At 42.6% G+C, this 24563-nt stretch overlaps 1 protein-coding gene across 1 annotated transcript in view; it reads left to right on the top strand.

Moving 5' to 3' along the window:
* LOC107308835 (obscurin) overlaps positions 1-24563 on the top strand; it is a 155929-nt gene that overhangs the window by 57671 nt on the left and 73695 nt on the right. Inside the window, 22 exon segments of the mRNA XM_032442807.1 lie at positions 486-758; positions 1898-2164; positions 4593-4859; positions 5636-5902; positions 6522-6785; positions 7531-7797; positions 8160-8423; positions 9298-9564; positions 10603-10869; positions 11743-12006; positions 12346-12612; positions 13177-13440; positions 16285-16548; positions 16901-17164; positions 17462-17725; positions 18403-18666; positions 18859-19122; positions 20457-20723; positions 21064-21327; positions 21871-22137; positions 23138-23404; positions 24059-24325. Coding sequence (XP_032298698.1) covers positions 486-758; positions 1898-2164; positions 4593-4859; positions 5636-5902; positions 6522-6785; positions 7531-7797; positions 8160-8423; positions 9298-9564; positions 10603-10869; positions 11743-12006; positions 12346-12612; positions 13177-13440; positions 16285-16548; positions 16901-17164; positions 17462-17725; positions 18403-18666; positions 18859-19122; positions 20457-20723; positions 21064-21327; positions 21871-22137; positions 23138-23404; positions 24059-24325 — 5850 coding nt within the window.

Genomic DNA, 24563 nt, shown 5'->3' with positions numbered 1-24563 from the left:
ATTCGTTGATTGGAGCATTTGTACTTTGAGAACTTTATGTATCATTTAAAAACCAAAAATGCTGATGTACGGTGAGGCTGGTGACCCAGAAATCAGTGTGAACTTTCTATCTCTGACCTTTCTGAGTTAAAAATAGTCCTCCAGAGTTCTAGGCAAAAATTCCCTTATGCTGCATTCTGGGTAGTTTCATTAGGGGAAAGATCATAACATTGGATTTGCCTTGTGCTGGCTACTTGTCCTGCTACATGTGTTCTGGTACTCAAAAGGTGTCTTCATCCTATATTGGTGTGTGTCTTGTATATATTCTCTTTTTGTGAATAGGTGGTTTTTTTGTTTGTTTAATAACAGGGGAATTGTGTTTCAGTCTTCTGTATCATGAGTGTATTTCTTTCTTGAAATACGTGGAAAATCTTGGATGTTTCCGTAATGGTTTTCATGTTGGGAATGAAAGATTCCAGTAATTGATGTATCTGTGTTCGTTTCAGGCCAGAAAGTGCTAATAACAGAAGACCTGGAAGATGTCACTGTGTTAGAAGGAGAGTCTGCCATGTTCAAATGCAGAATCTCTCCCGTAGAGTATAGCAAAGTGCAGTGGTTTTTGGATAAAACCCCACTCCATACCAATGAACTTAATGACATCCAGTCTCAGCCTGGCGGATATCACCTGCTAACCTTGAAAAAACTCTCTCTGAAGGACTCGGGGGTCATTACATTTGAAGCTGGTGATAAGAAAACATCTGCCAGTTTGGTTGTTAAAGGTAATTTAAGCATAAAAACTGCAGAAGAGAAGAGATTGCGTAGAAATAACTATGGGATAATGTGGATAGGTGGGGAAAAGTGCTATAAATTTGGCCCCATCATTTGTATATCTCTATATTTTTGAATGTATTATTACCTATATAGCATAACTGGGAAATGAATGTCTTGCAATACTGGAGAACTGACAATGCTTATTGGACCTTAGATGGGAATGTTATGCTATAGCAATGATACATTGAATATCGTGTCCAGTTTTCCTTCAGCTAAGCTCTTAGGGCGCCACTGCAATGGTAAGTGAAAAGAAATTGATTATCTCATAGAAAAAAAGAGCAACAAATATGTCTTCAATTTAATTTTCATTATTTGAAGAGCAACGCTACATGCTCTCTGCTATCCATGGTTGACAATATTTTCTCCTGAAGAGTTAAACTAGGCAAAAACTACAATGCTGTTCTACTTTTATAGGGAAGGAGAAGCCAGAAGTTGAGATGTGCAATACCTATCTTGATCAATTTAGCTTTTAGTATCTAGCTTAGGCTGCTTCTAGGAGCTGTAAAGAAAGATGAAACACTTCTAGAGAGCATTTCAATTCCTCTATCCTAAAAACACGTTTTGGAAATGAATACCCTGCCCTTGCAGGTGTCTGTTGTCTTCCATTAATGATAGAGATATTCTACGTGACCAGTCTAGGATATCCGTCTGCTTTTTAGATGGCCTTGTACTGATATTTATAGAATCGTATGATGAAGTGAGCCCTGCTCTATATGTCTGTCTGAGAAATCAGAGCTGTACCTTGCTTCATCTAGAATTAGCTTTCTACATTGCATTGGAAGACCCAAACAGAGAAGCACACATGGAGAAGTGTTTAGGAAAGTTGTGCCTCTGTCTTGCCTAAGTTCAGTGAGATGTGAGAGATCTTGTTTTACAGCATTTTCTTTCCAGTTTGTCCCAGATGCCATTAGGTGTTCACTTTTTATGGCATGATGAATGCCTTCCCAAGGGCTTTGTAATCCAAATTATTCCTTGCTAACCTGTGGTTTTAATGCAAGTGATCTTGGATATTAACCTCACAGATTACTTGTGATTTGAACATCTGCACCTCTTGTGAAAATCTCAGACCGTTTTTATGTGATTCTAGAAAAGCCCTGCATCTTCACAAAGGAGCTGGTTGATACTGAAGTCACTGAGGGAAAGGATGTGATTCTTCACTGTGAAACCTCCAAATCAGACAGCCCTGTAAAGTGGTGCAAGGATGGGAAGAGCCTTAGGAATTCTTCTAAGTATAACATCAGTCGTTCGGGATTTGAAGCCAAGCTGGTCATTTATGGGGCAGAAGAAAGAGACAGTGGCAGATATGAGTGTGAGGCTGGAGCAGCTAAAAGTAGTGCGGTTATTACTGTCAAGGGTAAGAACATTTGGAGTAATGGTTTGGTTTCTGCTTTGTCAACCATCACCACGTTCAGAACAATACATAGAAGTGATGTAAATGTGAAACTATATTGAAAAGGAACCTCATGTCTTTGCAGCTCAGAGCAGGAAAGGTTCTAGTTAAATCACCCAGGATAGCATCCAGAGAGGTGGCAGAATGTGAAATAGGGAAATCCTTCATTTTATCTAGAGCTGTCAGGAGAGAATGGTGGCAATCTCTGTAGAAGATCAAAGAATCAAAGGTTGGAAAAGACCTCTAAGATCATCTAGTCCAACTGTCCACCTACCACTGATATTATCCCCTTAGTGTCACATCTCCACTGTCCTTGAACTCCTATGAGGGAGCTCATACACCCACATTTGTCTAAGGAATTGCTTGAGGCAGCTGAATTTATTAAGAGTACTGCATCCAAAAGCACTTATTCCAAAGAACGTGGTCAGGGAGAAGTCAATAATTAAAGGGTTGTGTTTGAGCTGAAACAAATGTTTTCTTCTTAGATATATTTTAGTGTACTTCCCTAAGCACATTAGGAAAGTATGTGAGGTAAATATTGGGACTGAACTGGGCCAAAACCAGAGTCACATACTGCTCACACTATAAACCTTCCCCTAAGAGAAGCCAGCAAGAACAAGAAGTCTTTGGCTTATTGGAAGAGTCAACCTGAACCTCTGAGCAAGAAGAGGGAGGGAAGCTTCTCACAGTATTTGCCGAGCACCAAGAAACCACATCAAGGCTGAGGTCTGCAATGCAAGAATAAAGAAGAACTTGAAGTAATGAGGATGTCCCAATTGCTATAACTTTCCATAGCATCACAATACTTTCCCAATAACCAATACACACAAAGACAAGGTGCTGAAGGCCACGTTGGATGAGGCCCCGGGCAGCCTGATCTGGTGGTTGGAACTCTGCTTAAAGCCAAGGGGGCTGGAGCTGGATGGGCTGTAACTGTCCCTTCCAAGCTAAACCATTCTTTGATTCTATAAAGACCTGAGTTGACTCCAGTAGGACCTGAATCACTCAGGATGAAGAAGAATTTTTCTGCTAGCTAAAACAAAAAAGCATTCGTAATGAGTGTTATCCAACTGCCAGTGAGTGCAATGCACTTTCCCCACTCCTCCTTTCACAGATCAGGGTGTGAATAGGTGTAAGATTTAAACACATGGTTTCGGATCAGAGGAATCAAGTCACAGAGATGCCAACAATAGATTATATTGTTCTAACGTTTCTTTATCTGTCAGGGTCACAGTAGAATTGCAGAATGCGACAACAGCAGAAAAAAATCAGAGTCTGTGTTAGTGTGGGTGTCCACAAACTAGAGATGAAAGGGGAATGGAAGAATAAGGTGCAGTATTTCAATAGACACAGGAGAAATGCATCATGGATCAGTGCCTGAACTGCATGTTCATCAGCTTGAGTTAGAAGGCAGAACCAGCCAGGAGGGGAGAGATTGGTTTTGTAGTTGCAGGGTTGTTGTATATGATATATGTTTTTAATTATCTGAAAGGAAAACAGTTCATTAGACATTTTTTTTTTCCTTTTCCCCAGTTAGTGTTATCTCCACTGCAGCTCACCTTCAAGTCCTGAATCCCAGGCTGTGGCAGAGCCTGCACAAGACCATCCATAGGGACCCTTCTGTGTTTTGTGTTTCTTTGGTGCTGTTTTTAAGTCTGCATTCGTGTCTGATAACAATCTGTTGTGGTTTCTTATGGCAAAAAATTAACGCTGCTGGTCATGAGAAAAGGTCCTCTGTCATTTCTTTGTGTCCTCTGTGTTATGTGACAGGTGACCTCAGTGAGGTTCAATATTTATTGTACCATTTGCCAGGCTCTAATCACAGATCTGCAATCCAGTTCAGTGTCTACCAAACCTGATGTCACCAAGACACATCTAAGTTGCACCTGTGGAACTGGCTTTGGTTGCTTTGCATACTCTGTGTGTTGCTCCTTGGATCTGGTTGTGTCCTCAGAAGGCCAAGGGAAGCTGAAGTAGGGCATTGCTCTATGTCTGTGCCCTGGCGCCGTCCTGGCATTACATTAAACCATTTTGATGTTTACTACTGAGGGGACAGGAGAGAAAAATTCAAATAGCTGAGCGTAACAGCTCTGCTAAAGATCTTAAGGCTTAAATTTTGCCATTGCTCCAAGTACTGAGACCAGTTGCATGTAGTTGGTGCCATTAATAGTATTGGAAGCATCTGCTGCTGTCGTTAATAACAGCAATTGCCTGTTAATAGTACAAATTGTGATTAAAAGGAAAAAAAGCATATGATCTCAGATACTTTTTGCTGCTGCAGAGTGCATTTCCATTCCTGAGGTTTTCTATCTGAATAGTAACAATTAAAAATAATGAAACAAAAAGGAAATGGGGATCTGCAGACCTGACTGTGTGCAATGTTCCTTTGCAGAAATGCCAGTTCTCTTCAAGCAAGAGCTTCAAAACCAAGAAGCTAAAGAAGGAAAGCAAATCAAACTGACTTGTGAGCTCAGCAAACCCGATACCCCAGTGAAGTGGATGAAGGGAGGCACTGTTCTGTATGCCAGCGAGAAATATGAGTTTAAGCAGCATGGTACTGTGGCAGAGCTCATCATTCGGGATGTGACATCGATAGATGCTGGGGACTACACCTGTACTGCTGGGGAACTGAAGACCACTGCTCAGGTGAAAGTACATGGTAAGCAATATTGGGTACACTGCAGCACTTTCTTATTGCGTTGCTTTACACAGCAACCATCTACAATCTCATGATGAAAATGTAATGGCAGTGTAGCATTCTTGGAAGTAGCTGTACTCATTTTTCATGTAATTTCATGTCTTGCATCTGGGGTTTTAAATCTATCTCTTCCTGCTGAGCAGAAAATTAGTGCAGAAGATTTGTTTCCTGTGCTCTGTGTGCTAATTGGTTTGCCATTATACGCGGCTGTAAAACTGGAGTTAGAGATCAAGAGCATGGGAGCACAGGCAGAATGTGAACATCTAACATGGAAGAGCAGAAAGGAGCACCATGCAGTCAAGTCTAATCCCTGTCAAACTGCAGGTGGCGAACTGGTTGATATTTAGATTCCCTCAAACTCCCCAGACATCCTCTTTAAAGGCACTCAGGTACCGTCAGCAAAAGGAAATGGTTTTAAACTGGAAAAGGGTAGATTTAGACTAGATATTAGAAGAGATTCTTTACTACTAGGGTGGTGAGACACTGGAACGGGTTGCCCAGTGAGGCTGTGGATGCACCCTCCTTGGAAGCATTCAAGGCCAGGCTGGATGGGTCTGTGAGCAACCTGGTCTAATGTGAGGTGTCCCTGTCTATAGCAGAGGGTTGGAAATGGATGATCCTAAAAGGTCCCTTCCAACCCAAACCATTCTATGATTTTATGATTTATGACTATGAACTACCATGGGACGCCTGTTGTACAGTGGGAGCTTGTCCTGATCCCTGTTTCTGTATCGTAGCAGTGCCAGTCCTTTTCAAACAAACCCTGGAGAACACGGAAATGGAAGAGGGGAAATCTGTCTCTTTGCGCTGTGAACTCACAAAAGCAGATGCCACTGTGGTGTGGAAGAAGGGAGAAGCCAAACTCCAGGCAAGTGCCAAATATGAAATGAAGCAGAAGGGGACAATGGCAGAGCTGGTGATTCATAATGCAGAGCCAGAAGATGCGGGAAGATACACCTGTGACACTGGAGACCAGCAGACCACAGCCCAAGTCAAAATCCATGGTAGGAATGAGACACCTGCTTGTGACCATTTGTTTACTGTCCTTGCCATGGTCCTGCACATTTACAATGGGTGCTCAGAAAAAAAAGGGATCAGTCCAAAGGAAAGGCGGATCTGGCTGTGTCCATTAGGTTACCTGTGTTCTAGGACAATAACTTCATACTAAAATGTATCAATCAATTAACCCTGAGCTGATATAAATATGTCTTTCCTCACCTCTGAAATAACTGTTCTGCTTTCTGCTCAGGACGTAGACACTTACCTGAGTTCTAAGCTGGGAGGTAAGAAGATGGTGAATATGTTTTGTTAGAAGAGATGCATTTCTTTTCTTCACTTGCTGAACAATTTTTTTTCACATCTGTGACCAGCAGCGTTTGGGCAGCAGGGGAATAATTACTTTGATGTTCTAATTATTGAAAAATAATTGTTTTGGTTTTAATTCCCTACAAACTCATGGCGTGCTATTCTAAGTGCAAGTAGAGTCCTGGAAGTGCAGGTAAGTCCAAAGTCCATTAGTTATGCCAAGAGAATGTTGTTTGGCCTTTAGAGTCCCAAAAAGAGGTAATCAGTTGTTACCTCTTTGATGCTTCTAAAGTAAAATGAGAATGCTTCATTCCTCAGCCACCTCTGCACTCATTGAAGAAGAGCTTAAGAGTCTGGAGGCTCTGGAAGGTGGGACAGCCACCCTGCACTGCCGGCTGAGCAGAGAGGCCCCCGTGGAGTGGAGGAAAGGGCACACTGTTCTCAGGCCAAGTAACAAGTACAGGATGAGACAAGAGGGCACGGTGGCTGAGCTACTGATCCATGACCTGGAGACAAAGGATGCTGGAGACTACACATGTGTAGTGGGAAGCCAAAAAACCACAGCAGCCTTATCAGTGAATGGTAAAAAGTCAGAAATCGCTCATGAAATTCTGGAATATTTCTGTCCATCTCTCTTCCTTTCTGTGTATTCCATTTCAACTCCTACCTTTATGTCCTCTGTCTACTCTTCTCATCCTTCCACTTGTACATGTGTTACAGGAAGCCAAAAAACACAGCAGCCTTATCAGTGAATGATAAAATGTCAGAAATAACTCATGAAATTCTGTAACATTTCTGTCTATCCTTTCCTTCTTCCTTCTTTCTTTCTATATATTCCCTTTCAACACCTGCCTTTATGTCCTGTATCAACCCCAACCTTTATGTCCTGTGTCCACTCTTTTCATCCTTCCATCCTTTCAAGTTTCCATTCTACTCCTTTCCCCACTCTCCATCCTCAATCAGATTTCATCACTCTCAGTGTTGCATGTGTGTTTCTGTAACGTCTTCTCAGTGACCTTTCTCAAGTGAAGGACACTAATGTGCGTGTATGCCTTCCTATAAATTAGTGTGGAAAATTATTCCTTGGGATTTTTTGTTAAGGAGGATTCTTGACCTCCTGACTGGATAAGATTGTTGTTTGTATACATGTTCTTGATCAAATCTCTGATTGCTAGAAAATGTTGTTACGAGCCACAAAAAAAAAGATGGATATGGTTAAGGATAATGGCATAGGAATAAGGCCTGGAGAGTCATTTATAAATCACAATGCAGCCTCTGACCAGAGGGGCATTGGGTTGCAACTCCTTGTTCATTCTGCATCTCTCAGCCCTGCCCGTCCACTTCAAGAAAGAGCTGAAGAACGAAGAAGGTACAGAAAGTGGAACAGCCACACTGCAGTGCGAGCTGAGCAAGGCAGTCAGCATGGTTGAGTGGAGGAAGGATGGGAAGGCATTGATAGCAAATGGCAAATACAAAATGAGACGAGAAGGGCGCTTTGTTGAGCTGGTCATCCAAGACCTGGACTTGACCGATGCTGGGAGTTACACCTGTGTGTGCGGAGACCAGAAGACCACAGCTACTTTGAGAGTGAATGGTAAACATTCTACCCATCTTTCTCATTAAGCCCCAAGCTGAGCACGTTTGACAGCCTTTTCTGGTTGTCTGGTGCTTGGTCAGTACAAGTTTGTAGAGGTTTCGTGTTGTCCGCTCTGTGGAGCAAGTCATCCTGCTAGAGAGTATTTCCTTGCTTTTGTTTTCCTTTGAGACAGCTCAGCAATGTTCTGTATTGCTTTCTAATTTGTTTCTCTCTGCTCTAGAAGGTCTTCCCCCCTCTCATATAACTTAGCAGTGGTACCTCTACTTATATGCACACACTGCAATCCAATAATTCAGTGAATGTTCCAGGTGATTTCATTACATTTCTGATTCCATGTCTGTTGGTATTGCATCCTTCAGCCTTACCTATCCACTTCCAAGAAGAAATGGTGGACAAGGAAGCTACAGAGGGCCAGGCAGTCACTTTGCACTGTAAGCTGAGCAAATCGGCTCCTGTTGAATGGAGAAAGGGGAATAAAGTCCTCAAACCAAGTGAGAAATACAAAATAGAGCAGGAAGGCCCATTTGCAGAGCTGGTGATCCAGGATTTGGATTCGGCAGATGCTGGTGATTACAGCTGTGTGTGTGGAAATCAACAGACTACAGCCACTTTGACAGTGAATGGTAAAAAGAAATTCTCAGCACACGTTTCTGAACTCTTTTTCTCCCACTGCATCTGACCTCTCCGCACTTTCCCATTCCCACCCTTGCTGATAGGTTTTTCTTTCCTGTTTTTCTCCTCTCTCTCTGCCCCACCACTGCCTCTCTCCCTCTCCTCTCACCTGATGATGTGCTGTGTTTGAATGACTTCTGAAGTACAGGTCTCCCTCTCAACACAATTCCTAATCCAGTGCAGCTGCTGTTAAGATTTTTTTTTCTCATAAGGATTGTCCTAGAGGTGGGATTCATATCTAGTCTTAGTTTCATAGGCTGCTACATCTGTTGCTCCGAAGCAGAATGAGTTTTCATTGAAGTGTGATGCTAAGGAGCATCTTGATGAAGAAATATTCTTTTTTTCCCCCACACTCTTACTGTTCCCAGCCCTCTTTTTTATTAAGCCGTTTTGTTTCAATTCTCACCAAATGTCTGCTGTATCTGCATAAACTGACAGCACGTTTGCAGGGCTTTGGCTTAGGGGATCCGTTTATAAGATTACAGACAGTGCCACAGCTCAGGTACTTCTGTAGAAGTGTTGTTTTGTTCAAGGCAAACAAGTTGCTCCAGGAGTCCTACTGAAATATAGCCTTTAATTTTATGATCTGCAAAATACGGGGTAGATGACTTTGTTAATTAAGTTTGTGGATATTAAAAAGCTTGCTTTAAAGTCAAATTTTAAAGCACGCAAACAAGGGAAAAAAAGGTAAACTGAACATAATCCTGGAGTGTGGGGAAAGCTTTGTGGCATGCAGGTTCAGGGAGACAAAGGAAGAGAGCAAGTAGACCGTGGGTCAGGCTTTCTCAGCTTTGATGCCATGTCCATATTCCATTTACTCTACAGTCCTACCCACTCTTTTCACCAAAGAACTGAGAAATGAAGAAGCTACGGAAGGTAGAAGCATTTCTCTGCGCTGTGAGCTGAACAAGGCTGCTGCTAATGTGGAGTGGAAAAAGGGCCTCAAGACCCTCAAGTCAAGCGACAAGTATAAAATGAAACGGGAAGGCGTCATGGCAGAGCTTTTAATCCAAAATCTAGACATGACAGATGCTGGAAACTACTCCTGTGTGTGCGGAGACCAGCAGACTATGGCTGTTCTGACAGTACATGGTAAAACAAAAGAATCCAGATGAATGCTACAGTTAATACTGCTGTGTTTTCTCTGTACATGTGGACAACAGACGCCTCATTACCCTGCCACCTCCTTCCTCTGCCATTGCCTCCATGATGGCAATGATGTGTTCCTGTTGGCATCAATGTGGCTGGTGTGCATGGCACAGGAGGGATGTCAGAGTATGAGCTCAAGGAGAAGGCAGGCAAACAGGATTGCTGCTACCCATTTGCTGAGGGCTGATATCTTGGTTTTCCCTCTTGCAGATTCCTTTTTCATAATCCCCATTGTGCTCAAGAGCATTGAGTCCCAAAAAGGGCCGTGACTTGGTGTTTTTAAGGTTTCATCAAACTCAGCCTGGTTAGGATATTCCCTGAAATCTTATTCCCACTCTCTATTTTCCTGGGATACCGAAGTGGTTTAAAACATACAGACCTGACTCTCCTGTGCAAAGCAAATGCAAACTACCTCAGTGATTATTATCCCAAGTTACTTTTATTGCAACTGACATGTTTGAAAGAACATGTCAATGGAAGTGAAAACGCTTGTTTCCCCATTGTGTATTGAAATGAACAGTTTCATTTCAAACTGACCTCTAGAATGAAACTCAGTGTTTCATTCTTTATTTAAGTGTAGAATTCCTTTCCATTTGCTTAATGTTAAGATGCAGGATGTTAAGCAAACTGCTTTCATTATGGTTTAAGACTTTGTGTGAAAAACCCATTTTTTTTTTTCCCCAGAAATTTCAATTTAATTGTTTTTATTGGAAATTTCACAGGAAAAGAAAAAGGGGGGGAACCTACTTCTGTCTGTATTGATTTGTTTCTCTCAGTGAAACATCTCTGTGGGTTACAGCAATCATTGGATCCTTTCACAGTGATGGCATTATTTTGCTCCTCGTACTGATTCAAGGAGAATACTGACAACTTGTGTTGATAAATCCATTCAAGATAAGAAGGAAAAGGGAAATTAAATATCACTGTTTAATTTGAACTCCTCGGAGCTCACATCTCACTGCTCATATTGCTGTCCCTCAGCTTTACCTGCGTTTTTCAAAGAGGGCTTGAAGAACAGAGAAGCCACCGATGGTGGAACTGCCACACTGCGCTGTGAGCTGAGCAAGGTCGGAGTCCCAGTGGAGTGGAAAAAAGGAGATAAGATGCTCAAATCAAGTGATAAGTATAGGATGAGACAAGAAGAAACCTCTGCAGAGCTGTTGATCCGAAACCTGGAGGTAGAGGATACCGGAGAATACACTTGTGTGTGTGGAGATCAGAAGACCTCAGCTGTCTTGACGGTGCATGGTAAAAATAACCAACCCATTCTCCTTTATCATAGCTGCATCTTAGAGATACCCTTTTTTCTCTGGGAGGTCTCCTCACTGGTTTTGATGTTTTGATTCTGCAGCCTTTTCCTAGTTTAGAATGTCTTGTGTCCTCAAATCCCACCTCTAGCTACAAGCTTGTTCTCAGAGGGTTTGTCCTCTGTGTCTCTCTGATGTCACTGATGACATTGCTTAACTTCAAGGAAAGTTCATTAGTAATGCTGAGCTCAGCTAGGAAGAGGTTTTTTCAGTGTGGGAGCAAATGACTATTTTGCAGCACTGTGATATATTGTGCTGGTGAAACCATACTTTAACAAAACACAATCCACCAACAAACCATTACTCTGAAGGTCCCGATTTAGGAGAAGCAAGCTGAAATTTGTTCCTGCCTCTGCTGTAGTGATTAGAGAAAAGCTTTGTGTTCCCCTCCAACAGGTCACATACAGTTCCAATAGATTAAATGAACACTTCTATTTGAGGGGTATCTGAAAGATGAGATGCTTTTAAGGACAGGAGCAGAACTGGAGGCAAACATCTCTGATGTCTCTGCATGCTTTTATTTCCTCTTATTTCTTCCAGTTAAAGATACTTGTCTCCTTTCCTTCCTCTGGGCTAGTGCTTCCGTGTGCAAGTTGCTTTCTTTTTACATTGATGACACCACACAAGGCAACCTGCAGAAAACCATGGCCTAATGATGCACAGGACCTGATTCTGTATTCATAGGATCACTGAAGTTAAAAAAGACCCTTTCCCATCCCCATTGTGCCCACTAATATGCCCCTCAGTGCCACACCTGCACATTTCAAGGTCTGGTTAATGGTTTGATATACTCTGTTTATGTTACTTCTCTTAGCTTTGCCTGTGCTTTTCAAAAAAGAACTCGTCAATGTGGAAGCCACAGAAAGTGGAACGGCTGTTCTGCAGTGTGAACTGACTAAATCCACTCCGGTGGAGTGGAGGAAAGGACAGGAGTTGCTCAAGCCCAGTGATAAGTACAAACTGAGGCTGAAAGATACCATTGCTGAGCTGACAATCCAAAGCCTGGAGGAGCAAGATGCTGGAGATTACACGTGTGTGTGTGGAGACAAGACAACTACAGCATCTCTGACTGTGCATGGTAAAATACTTACATTTAGTAGGGAATTTCTGCGTTTCCATCTGGGCTTTCATGCAGGGTTGCAAAATGGTACTGATTCCATCTATTACTTAAGATTTCTATGATAAATGTGTCTACCACATTCTTTTCCTGGAAGTCCTTCACTTGGGAATAATACGTAGCATCTCACAGGCTTTTCTGTTCCTGTTCTTTCACATTAATGCAGTCCAGAAATAGATACTGAAGATCTTGATGAAGTAGTAAATATCACTTTCTGTTAATTAATTTCTAGGCGTATTGAATAGTGAATATGGTATTTCCTCAGTTTTAAAGTGCTCTCTCTTCACCTGTGATCTTCAGCCCTCCCTCCACGTTTTAATAAGGAGTTGAAGAACGTGGAAGCCACAGAAAATGGCGTGGCCACTTTCTGCTGTGAGCTGAACAAGCCTGCAGCTTCTGTGGAATGGAGGAAAGGAGACAGAGCCCTGGAGCCGAGTGACAAGGTCACCATAACGCGCAAGGGCACAACCGCGGAGCTGGTGATCCGTGACTTAGATCTGGCAGATGCTGGAGATTACACATGCTGTTATGGAGATCAGAAAACCACAGCTGCTCTAAAAGTGAATGGTAAAAAAAATGATCTTATACCTAATAAAGTAGATTATTTCCAAGCAGATTGAAACAAACAAACAAACAAACAAAAACAACAAAAGAAAACAGATTAGTATTGAAATTGCAGCCATATTTCAGATGAATTTAACTACATACGGTTGGACTTGTGCATAAAGCCCCGAAGGTGCTGGTGAATGCCAGGCATAGGTCAGATGTTTATTGCAAACAGACATAATTTAATGTATGAGTTTTTCCAGTAATGATCAGAGTTATTACAGAACTTAAACTCCCTACTTTGGCTTTATTATTTTTTTTAGCCCAAAGTAAGGCTGTCTTTCAGAGTCTGAAGCAATATCTGGTGTGATTCTCCATTTCATGCCAAAGAACATGCTATAAGAAAAAGCACTGCCTTACAAACAAGACTTTCCAAAGTTGCTATCAGATGATTCTCGGAGTTACTATCAATGCTATTTGGATTAGGGAAGGCTTTGCTTGTCATACGTGGTCCACAGACCACAAACAAGTGGTTACCTGAATGACTCCCATGGTCATACGTTCTCCTGGTTTTAAACTCCTCAGCCTTGCCTGCATATTTCAAGGAAGAGATGAAGAACGAGGAAGCCACAGAAGGTGGAACAGCCACGCTGCAGTGTGAGCTATCTAGGGCTGTCCCCGTGGAGTGGAAAAAGAGGCACAAAGTGCTCAAATCGGGTGAAAAATATTCTATGAGGCAGGAAGGTGCCACAGCACAACTCCTGATCCATGCTTTGGAAGTCAAGGATGCTGGGGAGTATACCTGTGTGTGTGGGGACAAGAAGACTACTGCAGTGCTGACAGTCCACGGTAAAAGAAAAAACACCAATCACAACACATGATTTTTCTCCATTTCTAGCTAGAAATCTAATTCTGTTGATTATATTAACGTTGTGTTCCCAAGTTTTCTCTCCCTGCTCCCATTGGTGCATGACTGCATTGCTTTGTACCATACTGAAGGGTTCCACATGCTTACATGTTCTGTTGTGTTACATACATCTGACTTGGGTCTGTGCGGTCTGGAAAAGAGCAATCTTAGATTTCAAGTTAGGTTAGGGTGTGACAGACTGGTATGAACAGTACAGACAAAATTTGATCTTGGTGCATCTTCTTAGTATAACTTTGATCAAGGATTGTGTAGATTTGTATTCTGGTATTGCAGAATACTCAGCATTATGGAGTATGAGACTTCTTCATAGTCTTCTTCATAGACTTCTTCGAGCTTTCTTTGGAAGAGAGGAGAACACAATTTCCACTGTTAATGCAGGACAGGAGGAAGTAGTTTTCAGCCATCTTTCTCACCCACAAAGTCAGTGAGTCAGTCCCTTTGCTTTGCTTCCCAGACTTTTTCATTTTGATGTTTACTTACAGCACAAAGATAGGTTCCATCTTGATCCTCCAATTTAACTGTGGGAAATAGAGTTGGGAAGAGCCTCTGCAGACATCTAGTCCCAACTCATCACCCTTGTATAACCTACACTTAAAAACCTCTGATGGTGAAGAATCTGCAGTTCCCCCAGACACCCATCTCACCACCCATCTGTCATTACTGCTGTGAAGTTCTTCCTAAGAACTTCCAACTGAAACCTTTCTTGAGCCAGCTTAGGTCCTTTATTCTTGTTCCATATGCTCTGGAGAGGAAGAAATCTTGTCTGTAATTTGAAGACTTGTTTCATATCTCCATCTCTGTTCTCTTTTCTGGATTAAGCAGCTTTATTTCTTTCACACTTTTTTCCTAGATCACGTTTTCTAGGCTTTGGCTCATCTCCATTGCTTTCTGGAATGCCTTTGGCTCATCCACATCTTTCTAGAAGCACAGTGGCCAAAAATGGACCCAAGTGCTCCATGTGAGGCCTTCCAGGCTGGAGCAGGGTGGAGGTGTCCAGGTTCAAATGTCACATATCTTGCATATGACACTCCACATTATATATCCTATCATCATTATTGCTTTCTTCATATCAGAATTGATTTCTTGACTTGCATTTGAACAGTGATCTCCTGTAAACCCAAACCTCTTTCTGAATACCTTCCGCCTGTTATTTCCTATCTTGTATTTATGTGGTTGATTGCTTGTAAGAGTATTATTTTGCACTTGCTCTTACTGGAATGTGCACCTTATTTATTTTTTTTTTACCACTGTTCCATCAGGATCCTAATCCTGTTAACAAAGTGCTTTCAGTTTCTCTCCCAGCTTGAGTTCTCCTGCAGAGTTAGTAAGACCACTCTACATCGTTGGCTTCAGAGTTTCTGTTTTCTCTTAGCTATCATTAAATATTAAAACAAACAAGCAAAACAAACAAAAAGCACAAGGAATTTAAACACTTCATTTTTCTGTACGCTGCCAACTATCAACATAGACTCCTCAAAGAGGCAGACCAACCTCCTCTTTGTTGTTTTTCTTCCTTCTGATCAACTTACTGAATGTCATTATGTTATTTCTGTTCCTTCTAGTTCAAGCTGGCCAGATTTTCTGCATGCTAATATTCTGACACAACCAAGACCCACAGGTTGGACTGTACAACCACACAGAGCACACAGCTGTGTCTGGAGACATTTGATGTCAAAGTCTCACTGATTATCTTCCAGCTCTTCTTTCTGGTTGGTCTCTTTGCCTAAGAACTGCCCGAGTCCAGAATTTGGGAACTGCCCTAACTCTGCTGGGATGCACAGAGAACCCGACCTTTCTGGCTTTGCTTGTCCATTCTCTAGCATTTCTAAGATCATTATGATCCTTTTCAACCCAGGCCTTTCTATGATTCTTTGTTTTATGGCTCTCTAAATTTCAGGACAATTAGGAACTTTTGATTTAGGCAGACAATTCCTGGTAGTCCTTCTAGCAGGATAGTCTGTGTAATTATGCCCTTAATGTAGCCTCTTTGAGAAGCTTTCTGCTGTCTTAAACCTTGTCCTTTAAGATTACTTCTACTTGGTTGCATTTAGCAATTCTCAAAGAATTGAAGCTTTCATTATTCCTCACATCGTTTCCTTTCGCCTTGCCTGTCCTAAGACCCGTGAGCTCCTCTGCTTTGTAATGGGTCTGCCCAGTTATTCTCCACATCTGTGCTCTCAAATATGTATTTCTTGTTGGTCAAAGTCAGGGCTTTGACTCTTTCATACATATTCTACAACCAAAAGTGGTCACCACCCCATTCCAAAGACTTAGCAGACAACATCCCATCCTACTACTATTACTACACTGCAACCCAGCGTTATGCTCAAGGATTCTATTAGTTGTTCCAAAGGGGTTCAGTGTTAGGACACTCCTGATCCTCCTGATGTGGTAGTCTTACAAGAGAAGTCCATACTGGAGACAACCTACTTCTTTTTCATTTCTACTGTTACACAAACATTTTCAAGATGCCTGCTCTATTTAATTCATCAGCCTTTTGCATTCACTCTAACTCTTGAGCTAAGCATCTTTAACGCACAAATCTTTAACTTCTTTATTTTCCTGGTGATAGTATAACCTTCAGTGCCAATTTTCCAGGCTGAAGTATAGCAAGGAAGTTATAGTTTTGACCATAGGTGAAGTCTTCCTATTCCTGCTGTTTGTGTCCTTAACAAGGCGTGGATAGGTAGTGCTGAACATCACATTAATCTTTTTGGTGGCCAAAAATTGCATGTCATGAAAATGGTTTGCTCTTTGTTTCTCAGCCCTTCCTGCTCTCTTCAAAGAAGAGCTAAGAGATGAGGAAGCCACTGAGGGTGACATAGTCACTCTGCGCTGTGAGCTGACCAAGGCTGCACCAGTGGAATGGAAAAAGGGGCACGCAGTGCTCAAACCTAGTGAGAAATACAGAATGAGGCAGAAGGATGCCACCGCAGAACTGGTGATCCATAACCTAGATGAGAGTGATGCTGGTGATTACACCTGCGTGTGTGGGGATAAGAAGTCCACAGCTTCCTTAGCAGTACACGGTAATCACGTTTTTCATCTGGATGTTCTCATCATCAAACTCACAGTTTTGATTCTTTTTGTGGTTTTTTTTTTTCCCCCGTGTTTATTGTTATCTCTGCATACTTTCCTTTGAGTCTGACTTTGCACATCATGGTCATAGTAATTAATTTGTGTTTTTTTTAATCTAAGGGGAAAACCTACACCCCTGCCCCTAATACAAAGAGATTTTAGGACCTTATGAAGTACGTAGATGTGAAAACAGACCCTAGGACAACTCCCCACTCTTGCTCCAGCCTTTCCTTCCCCCAGCTCTGCTCTTCATCCAGAGGCTGTTTGCAGCTCCATTTAACCCTCTATCCATTGCATCCTCAGCGCTGCCTGCACACATCAAGGAAAGCCTGAAGGGCGAGGAAGTAACAGAAGGGCGAACGGCCACTCTGCGCTGTGAGCTGACCAAAGTTGCTCATGTAGAGTGGAGAAAGGGAAGCACTTTGCTCCAAGCCAGCGACAAGTACAAGATGAGACAGGAGGGCACCGTCATGAAGCTGCTCATCCACAACACAGAGCTGAAAGATGCTGGAGAATACACGTGTGTGTGTGGGGAACAAGAGACAACAGCTGCCTTGATAGTGAATGGTAAAAAAACCACACCTATGTATCTGTATCACTGTGTACTTTTTCTCCCAGCTCATCACTGTTTGTTATGTGTTCACTTGCAGCTGGGTTAGGGTAAATCTGTAAGCTGCCTTCAAGCTCTGGTTGCACCCAGGCTACTTTTCTGCTTATGCCTATTTGTTTTTCCAGTTCCCCAGGATTAGGAAATAGCAACTCTGTTCTCTACTGAAATGTTCTCTGTTTCTTTATGTCCTCATCCATCATCACCTGTGTGACCTGTCGTTATTTAATGTCCTCTGTCCGTTTCACAACCTTCAGCCTTGCCTGCACTTTTCAAAGAGGAGCTGAAGAACCTGCAGGCCATGGAAAGCCAGACAGTCACTCTGCGCTGTGAGCTGACCAAGGCTTCACCTGTCTCATGGAAGAAAGGAAACAAGATCCTCAGAGCAAGTGAAAAATACATCATGCGGCAGGATGACGTCCTTACAGAGCTGGAAATCCATGGGCTAGATCTGCAGGATGCAGGAGATTACACCTGTGTGTGTGGAGACCAGCAAACCACTGCCTCTCTGACAGTGAATGGTAAAATCACTTTGCAGATGGCTGTCCACTCTTTGGTTCTGTCCTGCTGTGATTTGAAGTGTTCACCTATCAGCTTTTGGATTTTCCCCAGGAATTATTAATTTGTGTTCAGAAAAGGAGAACTTTTTGTTCTGGCATTTTTTATTTTATTTTATTTTATTTTTTGATTGATTTCCCTGAAAAGGAGAGTTAAGGATAGAGCTGTTTTTGTCGTGCAGACAAACGACTGTCTTGTAAATTTAAGGGCATAGAGCCAGTGAGTTTGGAGGGCATGGCAGGATGTATCAGGGCATGGCAGTGATATTGGGGTTTTTTGGGGGCTTATGGCCCTATTTTGATGGATTATGGCTCCATTTTGAGAACTCAGCCCAATTGCCAAGAGTTGGACTCAGTGATCCTTATGAGCTTGGGATATTCTATGAAATGCTCATGTTAGATTGAGATGTTTCAGATATATTCTTTAAGTTGCATCTTGGATCCTGTAGTACTTTGACCTTCCAGCTCAGAATTTCTTTTCTTGCTGTCATTGGTGGCTTTCATTTTCCACATCATCATAGTGGTAATCTCAATATCTAGATTATCTGATTTGGCTGTACTTAAATTAATGGTTCATGATGCCAGTCACAAGTGCAGAGGTCTTAGTTTAAATGTGTTGTCTATTGGCTTTCCATTCCCAGCCCTGCCAGCAGTTTTCAAGGAAGAGCTGAAAAACGAAGAAGTCACGGAAGGAGCATCAGTCTCTCTGCATTGTGAATTAAGCAAAGCAGCTCCAGTGCAGTGGAAAATAGGGTCCAAAGTGCTCAAAGCGAGTGACAAATATCAAATGAGTCAGCGTGGCACCGTTGCAGAGTTGGTCATTCGTGGCCTTGATGTGACAGATGCTGGAGATTACACTTGTGTTTGTGGTGACCAGAAGACAACTGCAACCTTAACAGTTCATGGTAAAAAAGTCTTTATTAAAATTAATAGAGTTATAGATAGACAACTCTCTGGTTCAGAGGTTATGACCTAGGCTATCAAAAGAGTAGGTTGAAAAGGGGAGGCATAAGGGGAAATAATCCCAAGCAGGGTAAAGAAGTTAGGATTGGAATTCTGGTTTTCTAGTGACAGTTCATCCGTGTTGTGTCCTTCAGCTTTGCCACCACTCTTTAAGGAAGAGCTAAAGAATGAGGAGGCAGAAGAAGGTGGAGATGTCACCCTGCACTGCGAGCTCACCAAGGCTGCTCCAGTGGAGTGGCAGAAGGACCAGAAGGTTCTCAAAGAGAGTGAGAAATACCAAATGAGGCAGGAAGGGCCCAAGGCAGAGCTGGTGATTCATGGAGTGGCTGAGGATGATGCAGGAGACTACAGCTGTGTGTGCGGGGAGCACCAAACTACCTCTGTCTTAACAGTACAGGGTAAAACTGACCTGTTTCCTAACTAGATGTGACCATCCTCTGCTAGCAGGTGTTCACTTCTCCATGTCTGTTTATTCAGCATTATTAACTGCCCTTCCATTTGTTTGAAACAGCATTTCCTGTCTTTGATGACCTGTGATTGAAAAATACCGCTCTATATTCTTCTCTATCCTTTCCTTTCTTCCTTTCCTCAAACACAAACCTGCTATCCTCTCTTCTTTCCCTTCTGGCTCTCCTTTTGCAGCATGTAAACCCACTGTTCTTTTATCTTTCCTTTTCTGCCCTTCCTTCCTACAACACAATTCTGCTTGTTCTTTGCTTGTTCTCTCCTTTCTGGCTTTCTCATTGAATATGTGCCATTGAATATAGGGTATGATAAGCCATATTCTGAATGTGGGCACGTTATTTCTACTGCGCCGAGTGACGTTTACGTTGCTCTTTGTGCCCATAGACAACATCCTAAAGCAAAACCATAGGTTTGTACTGGAAGTCCAGTTTTCTGGGTTAGAAAGGATACATTTTTTGTGACCTCTTCTGGTCTTATTTTGGTACAAGAACCAGTTGCTGTGCAACCAGAACTGACGTTTCAGCTTAACACTGCTGCAGATGAGAAGTGTGCCAAATCAAGACTTCTAGCCTGAGTATTTTAATGTAGCTCCACCACCACGAGGGAGTCATGAAGTCCAAGACCAGAGATATCCAACCAACCTTGTGAAATGGGTGGAATATCCCATCATCTCACCTAGTTACTTAGAGGGACGTATGTGAAGTTCACCATATTTACTTTGAGGACACAACTTGCAGTGGGTACTAGAATTAAGCAAGCCCAGAAAGTGTGTTTTGGGATGGGAATACAGGCATAGGATTCAGCATCTGGAGACTTTCTCTGGGGTCAAGAGGCATCTGTGAGTCTTGGCTGTGTCTTTTCAATGACACCTCAAGGAACGGGAAATGATGTTGAGGAAAGAGCTGTGCCAACACTTGGAGCCCAGCAGGGCTGCTCTGTAAGAAGGAAAAGATGGTCTTTGTGGAAGATGTTATCACGTGCATGAGCTAGGGAGCTCAAAGGTGCTCCTCTTGGTTCTTCTTATAAGGAAACTGGGAGAAAGCAGGGATACATCTCTTGGCTGCAGTGCAGTTCTGCTAGTAGGAAGCCAACATAAACCCTAAAGAACTAAATGTATGTATTCCCAATAGGATGTCTGTGTTTCTCTTTCCTCTCTTTGCTGCTAATGCCCTTCCATAACCTTCACAACCATACCCCATCACTTCCCAATCCCATCCACTCCAGGAGATATCCTTGATTTGTAATACATTTTGCCTGCATCCTGCAGCTGTGCCTCCATTTTTCCAAGAAGAGATGACCAGCGAGGAAGCAGAAGAAGGTGGAAAGGCCACTTTACACTGTCGGATCAGCAAAGCTTCTGCCCCTGTTCAATGGAAGAAGGGCCATCGCATCCTCACCTTAGGCAGCAAGTACAGCATGAGCCAGGAAGGCTGTGTTGTGGAGCTGGTAGTTCACAATTTAGACTTAAATGACACCGGAGAGTATACCTGTGTTTGTGGAAACAAGACCACCACAGCTGCCTTAACAGTGCATGGTAAAGTAATCCTTGGGACTAAGATTCTCCACACCTTACACCTGCCCATATCTCTATTGTAGTTTCCTCCCACTCCCTTTCTGTTTGCTTGGGCTTTTGTTTTCCTTTGGAGGTAGCTTAGATGCTTCTTCCTACTGTTAGAAACAGAAAAAGAGGTGCCTGTTAGTGCCTGTCCTCCTTAGCTCTGCTGGTTCTTCTCACTTTCCTTGCCCTGATGCATTGTCAAAGCAAGATATTTCCATTGTGTTCCACTCACCCATGCCATGCATCCTTTCCCACTGGACTTCAGCTAGCTGCCTTTTAAATTCAGTCCCGATATGGTAATTCTTTTACTCTTCAGTGCTGCCTCCAGAATTCAAGACAGACCTGAAGGACCTGGAAGCTGTAGAAGGTGGGACAGCTACTCTGCACTGTGAGCTGACCAAACCTGCTGCGGTGGAGTGGAAGAAAGGGCAGGAGGTGATAAAAGCAAGCAAAAAGTATAAAATGAGTCAAGATGGTGCTGCTGCAAAGCTGATTATCCATGAGCTGGATGAGGAGGATGCTGGAGATTATACCTGTGTATGTGGAGATCAGCAGACAACAGCCACTTTGACAGTCAATGGTAAAACAAACAAACAAGCTGCATTTTGTATTTTACTTATTACATTGTCACTTACAGAGAAGACATGGCTGTGACTCGTAACAAAGGTGTGTGGAATAACATGGCCTGTACAGCCTAATAGAGTGACCAGGTGGAAAATAGGATATGTGGTGCAGAACAGAATACATCATCTCAGTCCCTTATTGTCAGGGTAACTGTAATCTCTTCTGCAAGTGTTTTGCCCTGAGAGGGAATCTGAAAGCTTACAAATCATGCTGATCTCTGGAATATCTCTTCAGCAGTGGGAGAAATATTCTGCTGTTTTTCGGTCTTAGGTTGGATGAAGCTAAAATAGCCTTTATGGCAAGTGTAACTTCCTGAAATTGATTTCTTCTTGTCCTGCAGATCTTCCTGTTATCTCTTTGGGGAAACAGCTTTGTACTTTGAATCAAGAGTGTTGAGATTTAGTGCTACCTGCAAATAAGTTATCATGGTGTTTCCATTTTCTTCCTGCTTTCTCTTTCCTAAACCCCAACTGCAGCGTGTTGTATTTCTATTTTATAGCCCTACCAGCACTTTTCAAGCAAGAGCTTCAGAATACTGAGGCAGACGAAGGTGGGACAGTGACCCTGAGGTGTGAGCTTACCAAACCCAAGGCTCCAGTAGAGTGGAGAAAAGGAGATATTACTCTCTACCCTGGTTTGAAATACGAGATGAAGCAGAAGGGCTCCTCTGTAGAATTGGTCATTTATGACTTAGAATTGGATGATTCAGGAAAGTACACCTGCGACTCCGGACATCAGCAGACAACAGCTGCAGTAACTGTACATGGTAGGCAGTACTGACCCTTGGCTCAATAGAGATGAAGTGAAAGGAGCATCTTTTGGTATCTCTACAATTATTGATTTGTTTTACTCTCTGCCAGTGTATGTTTTTTCCCTCAGCCTGACACACGGTCAGGACAAAGAGGTTCTGCTTGTGGCATCTGGAGTGATTAATCAGCATCATAGCAATTTAATACTGTCACGATGTCAAAGCATGATGAGCCCTCCTGCCCTATAAGCACAGAACGTGTGGCTGTGTATGGTAATTCAGGAAATGGATAACAGGAAATAAATCAGGCAAATAGATTCTTTGGGATTGCTGATTGCTTCATTAAGCATGAGATGCATAATCGAGTGTAATGCCCGGTTGGGATGATAATGAGTACAGTTGGTGGATAAAGGTATTTTGTGTTATTATTGGAGACTTTCTGGATACAATCCATGAGTGCAAACAATTGCATCCACATGTCTTCCTCAGCCTTGTCTACCATTGCCTGAAATCTATTTTCCCCTCTGTTTATCACTTCATTGCCAGCTCTTACCATACTGCTGCTGTTTAAGTTTTGAATGCTATCTTGGTCTTCTATATGTTGGTGGAAGTTTATATAGGGTGTGCATGAGGGAGGGAGGAATACTCTTAGCTCAATATTGCAAACTCCCAGACTTTCCCTGAGGAACAAGGGTCCAAGTAGAGGGAGCACATCCCTCTTTGTCCTGGTGGTCATGGGCTGAAGCACCCCTAGATGGCACAGAGAGACTTCCATGGGAAAATCTGACAACTTCAGATGGCACACGAGGCCATGCTGGGGTCTGCTCTTTCCTAACTCTTCCCTAACTTCACTGTCTTGGTTCATGAAGTGCTTCAAGGAAGATGCTGCCAAGAAGGAGAATGGCAGCCCAAGGATTTTGGAATCATTAGAATTAGGCTGTTTCAGAAGAATGATGGTAGGATTGGGTCATTTGTGGACTGAACCACTCTTAAAACATTTTCCTCTCAAATTTTGCAGCACTGCCTGTCACATTTAAGAAAATCCTCCAAAATAAGGAATCAGAGGAAGGAAGTACAGCTACTTTCTGCTGCGAGCTGTCAAAACCCAATGCTGCAGTGGAATGGAGGAAAGGAGGAGTGGGGCTGCAGCCCGATGAGAAATATGAGATGAGGCAGAGGGAATGCCTGGTAGAGCTCTTAATACATAACCTCCAATTAGAAGATACAGGAGAATACAGCTGTGATACTGGGGATCAGGAAACAAAGGCATCCTTACATGTGAAAGGTATGTGGTGTGAGCTGACTCAAAAAGCAATAGATTTCATCTTACTCAAACCAACAACTTGAGTAGGGTTACCTGCCTTTATTCTTTCTAAATATTTCCAAAGAAAATGGACCAGGAAGATACTTCCTTTTTCCAGTATTGTGTCCGAGTCTTGATTTCTAAGAAGAAATACTTTCTGGCTCTGCGGTGGAAGAGAAATATAAGGAAGAGCAAAGTTTTAATGTAATACAGGAATGTTTCATGTGATATGTGATTTAAGTATTTCAAGAAGGAATTCCTTTCAAATCCTGGAAGGAGAATGGCAACGACCTTCCTGCTCTGCTGAGGCTGCTCAGGGAGTTTTCAATTGTTTTACTTCCAAGATCTTTGTGAAATCAACTGAGGGATGAATTCATTCAAATAATTCAGCCCTGGGAAAGACTGGAGTCAAGGAACAGAGGAAGGAACCGTTGTTAGTGCTGATGGCCGCTTCTCATGCAGAAATGTCTGCTACCACAACCAGGCTTATTAGAAAACATGGGTCTTGCCTTGGAGCATAGCACTTGCAGAGCGCAGTATCTTGTTCCCCCAGGTGTCAATATAGTCGTGTTAACCAGGACTTGATTCTGGCTTGAATAAAAGCTGCTGTTCTTTGTTGTTTTCATTTTCCTTTAGCCCTGCCAGTTCTTTTCAAAAAGGAGCTCAAGGACGAGGAGGTTGAAGAAGGAGCTGCAGTGAAATTCCAGTGTGAACTGACAAAGGATAATGCAGCGGTGGAGTGGAGGAAGGGCACCATGGAGATCTTCCCATGCTCCAAATATGAAATGAAATTAAGTGGCTGCACAGCTGAGCTTGTGATCCATAATGCAGAACCAGAGGATGCTTCTGATTATACATGTGATACAGGAGACCAGCAAAGCACAGCCATCCTCAGAGTGAATGGTTAGCATTGCACCAAGATGGAGCAGAGGATAAAAGGGATAAAATGATTTGAGAAGCTGTGTAGATAACATTTTGTTATTCTCGGGTGACCAAGTCCCCCTGAAAAGTAAGATAAAGAGGAAAAGTTTGTGAGATGTCAAGTCATAAACCAGAATACAAAGAAGTGGATTTTTTTGGGTCAGGTAGATAGAATGGCTGCTTAGGCCTGTACATCTGTGATGTAGAGAAATGAGGTGTG

This window comes from Coturnix japonica, chromosome 2 (assembly GCF_001577835.2).
Source record: "Coturnix japonica isolate 7356 chromosome 2, Coturnix japonica 2.1, whole genome shotgun sequence".
NCBI lineage: Eukaryota > Metazoa > Chordata > Aves > Galliformes > Phasianidae > Coturnix > Coturnix japonica.
The sequence above is the reverse complement of the archived record's forward strand: the minus strand, read 5'-3'. Positions and strand labels throughout refer to the sequence as shown.